This window comes from Cynara cardunculus, assembly GCF_001531365.2.
Source record: "Cynara cardunculus var. scolymus isolate 2C chromosome LG 2, CcrdV1, whole genome shotgun sequence".
Taxonomy (NCBI): domain Eukaryota; kingdom Viridiplantae; phylum Streptophyta; class Magnoliopsida; order Asterales; family Asteraceae; genus Cynara; species Cynara cardunculus.
In genome coordinates this window covers 69,062,377-69,065,588 of record NC_037529.1, presented here as the reverse complement: position 1 = coordinate 69,065,588, position 3,212 = coordinate 69,062,377, and the positions used below count along the sequence as shown (strand labels likewise).

Sequence of the window (3,212 nt, the reverse complement as noted above, 5' to 3'; positions counted from 1 at the left end):
TACTAGAGAAGGTATCCACACCCTTATAAGGAGTGCTTCGTTCTCCTTCCCAACCGATGTGGGACGAGTGACACACCCGCATCGCGGCTGTTACATTTGTCTTTGTGTTTGTAATCGGCTTCTAATTCATTTGTATTTTCATAAAACATTACCTTTAAATATAAATATAAATATAAAGAACTAAAATCAAAACAAATTATAAACCATAAACAAAAAATTTAAATTTTAAAAATATAAAAAGGTAACGTATTATAAATTATATAGCTGGAAAATAAAATTTTAAGTGAAAGTGAAAGTGAAAGTTTTCAACCAACCTAACCACAGGGCCTAAAAACGTAATTTACTCTTTACAAAAAGGCAGGATGGCCCACAAATGAGGCCACCGTAACTTATTCTAGACCCTTCACACCCTATCCCTCCACTCCCACTCACGTGCCCTCTCCAGATATTTCCCTTCCTTCCTTCCTATCGCTATATAAGTCGACCACCGCCTCCGACACACCTCACTCCAACAACCCCAACCTTAACCTTCACTCTCTTTTGATTCACAATGGCTGTTGGAAATTTTAAGAAGAAGAACAGAGAAGTTTATTGAAGGATCGATGATTTATTAACTAGAAGCTGCCTCAATATATAGGCTTACAGGACTGAAAAAAGAGACGTTAAAGACTCAACAGAAACTAGCTAAAAAGAAGGAAAAAAATCTGCAGATACTCCTAATGACCAGGTAAAACCTTGAATCATTCAACAATGGCTACAACCTTCGCTTCCTCTCTCTCCACCAAGCCCAACACCTGTTTCTTCGACCAATCATCCTTCCATGGCGTTCCTGTTGCCTCTCCGATTCGGATCCAACCCATCAAATCCCACCACAACAAGACCATGCCCATTACCATGTCTTACGATCTCGGATCCTTCACCTTTCGACCTATCAAGGAAGCGATTGTGTCTCGTGAAATGACCAGGAGGTACATGACCGACATGATAACCTATGCCGATACCGACGTTGTCGTAGTCGGTGCTGGCTCCGCTGGTCTCTCCTGCGCCTATGAGCTTAGCAAAAACCCTAATGTTCAGGTACCTACCTAATTCATTTTCTATCAAAATTATGTCGTTAGAATCTGCATGTTTGATTTATTACAAGCCAATTCTTCTTCTTCTTTTTATTTCAACCAGAATTGGTGATATAAATTTCGATCCGATATTTATGGATTCGACACACACAGACATTGATATGTGTATCCACAAATTTATCCTCAATCTGATGCTGCATAGATCAAAGCCGATAGTATGGATTTACATATTAATTCAATCAACTTTTTTATTATTAGTTTCTTCTTAATTTCTTTATTCCTCAAGTTTATATGGATTTGTTTATTATGTGAAATCATGTTTAAAAATTGTTAAATTAGGAATACATAACAAAAGTTGCATTTTTGTTTTGTTTTGTTTAAATTTAGTGGAGAATAATGAAAGTCTAATACTAATAATTACAGGTAGCCATCATTGAGCAATCTGTGAGCCCTGGTGGTGGAGCATGGCTTGGAGGACAACTGTTTTCAGCCATGGTTGTCCGGAAGCCTGCACATCTGTTCCTCGATGAGCTAAACATCGAGTACGACGAGCAAGAAGACTACGTTGTGATAAAGCACGCTGCTTTGTTCACCTCCACCATCATGAGCAAGCTGTTGGCGCGGCCAAATGTGAAGCTGTTCAACGCAGTGGCTGCAGAGGACTTGATCATCAAGGAAGGTAGAGTAGGCGGTGTCGTGACCAACTGGGCTTTGGTGTCGATGAACCATGACACACAATCTTGCATGGATCCAAATGTGATGGAGGCTAAGGTGGTTGTGAGCTCATGTGGTCATGATGGTCCCATGGGTGCCACAGGAGTGAAGCGATTGAGGAGCGTTGGGCTGATCGAGAGCGTTCCTGGGATGAAGGCTCTTGACATGAACGCGGCTGAGGATGCAATTGTGAGGTTGACAAGGGAGATTGTTCCTGGTATGATTGTCACGGGAATGGAAGTTGCAGAGATTGACGGATCTCCAAGAATGGTAAAAGACTTGGTTTCTTTCTTTCATTGTTTAATTTGTGAATGGAATTGATGAGAATGGATGAATGGTGGATGCAGGGTCCAACATTTGGGGCTATGATGATATCTGGACAGAAAGCGGCTCATTTGGCGTTGAAGGCGTTGGGGCTCCCGAACGCGTTGGATGGAACGCTGACGGGCAGCATCCACCCAGAGCTGATCCTTGCTGCTGCGGATTCCGGTGAGAGCGTGGACGCCTAAATGAAGTAAATACTTGTTTAGGGCAGGGGAGGTTGGATTTGAATAAATAATATTGCCAATGGTACTTATATCTCGTAGCTTTTTCATCATTTCTTTGTTAGTAGTATGTTTGTTTTTATGTGATGAATCTGAAGAAGAAGAAGTAGTATGTTTGTTTTAATGTGATGAATCTGAATCTGAATCTGAAGAAGAAGAAGAAGAATGGATGTGGTGATGACTGATGATGATGCCTTCAATTTGTTTTCCTGTTTCTGTTTAATTATCTCCAATCAAACTCCACTTTTGGGTTTTCAATCTTTCACCATCATGCATTTCATTTTTGGTGGTTTCAAACCACTAACAAAAACTAGTTATTGAGATCGTTATCTAATTCCAAATCAACCCAAAACGAATCCAAACCTTCATCTTCATCTTTACCCCAAGATGTCGGATAAAACTATTTGCTGTTTTTCAATGAATACACGTAATTAAATAGAAATAGAATTTGATGCATATCCCAAGATGCCAACTACATATATAAACCAAGGGTTATTTAATTTTGAGATTCAAGTGTTTTACTTTGAACATAGATGGAGTTGTACATTTTACATACATAATCGATCTCAACATAAATGGATCTGATTCTAATTCTGATGTAAGCCAAGTAATTCTAAATATCACCAAAACATCATCGAATGGTGGGGTGGTTTTTGAATGGACCAGGCATATATATATATATATATATATCTGAACCATGCATTTGGGAAACCGAAACACGCATTTGCTTTTGAGAACTTCGATGCTCATATTAATTAAACTCACCTAATTAATCTTAATTTGTTATTAGTAATTTTCAGTATCATCCAACATATTAATCTTCAATATTTTAAAATATATATTTGTTTCAACTATAATATATATATATATATATATATAT

The 3,212-nt window shown here is 38.4% G+C and overlaps 1 protein-coding gene across 2 annotated transcripts; it reads left to right on the top strand.

Moving 5' to 3' along the window:
• Positions 1 to 467: 467 nt before the first annotated feature.
• On the top strand, positions 468 to 2,439 carry LOC112507403 (thiamine thiazole synthase, chloroplastic-like). Of its 2 annotated transcripts, XM_025111980.1 has the most exons (4): positions 468 to 547; positions 748 to 1,077; positions 1,497 to 2,057; positions 2,135 to 2,296. In XM_025111980.1, exons 2-4 carry the CDS (start codon positions 751 to 753, stop codon positions 2,294 to 2,296), a joined length of 1,050 nt encoding a protein of 349 aa, XP_024967748.1. In that variant the 5' UTR covers positions 468 to 547; positions 748 to 750. The 2 variants fall into 2 exon arrangements, with proteins under 2 accessions (XP_024967748.1, XP_024967749.1); XM_025111981.1 differs by lacking the exon at positions 468 to 547 and having other exon boundaries at positions 751 to 1,077; positions 2,135 to 2,439.
• Positions 2,440 to 3,212: the final 773 nt, after the last annotated feature.

Bases quoted from the DNA above. Each gene is read 5' to 3' on its own strand.
- LOC112507403 (XM_025111981.1), top strand. From the start codon at position 751: ATGGCTACAACCTTCGCTTCCTCTCTCTCCACCAAGCCCAACACCTGT. The intron at 1,078-1,496 runs GTACCTACCTAA...TAATAATTACAG, and splicing joins GCAAAAACCCTAATGTTCAG to GTAGCCATCATTGAGCAATC. The intron at 2,058-2,134 runs GTAAAAGACTTG...TGGTGGATGCAG, and splicing joins TTGACGGATCTCCAAGAATG to GGTCCAACATTTGGGGCTAT.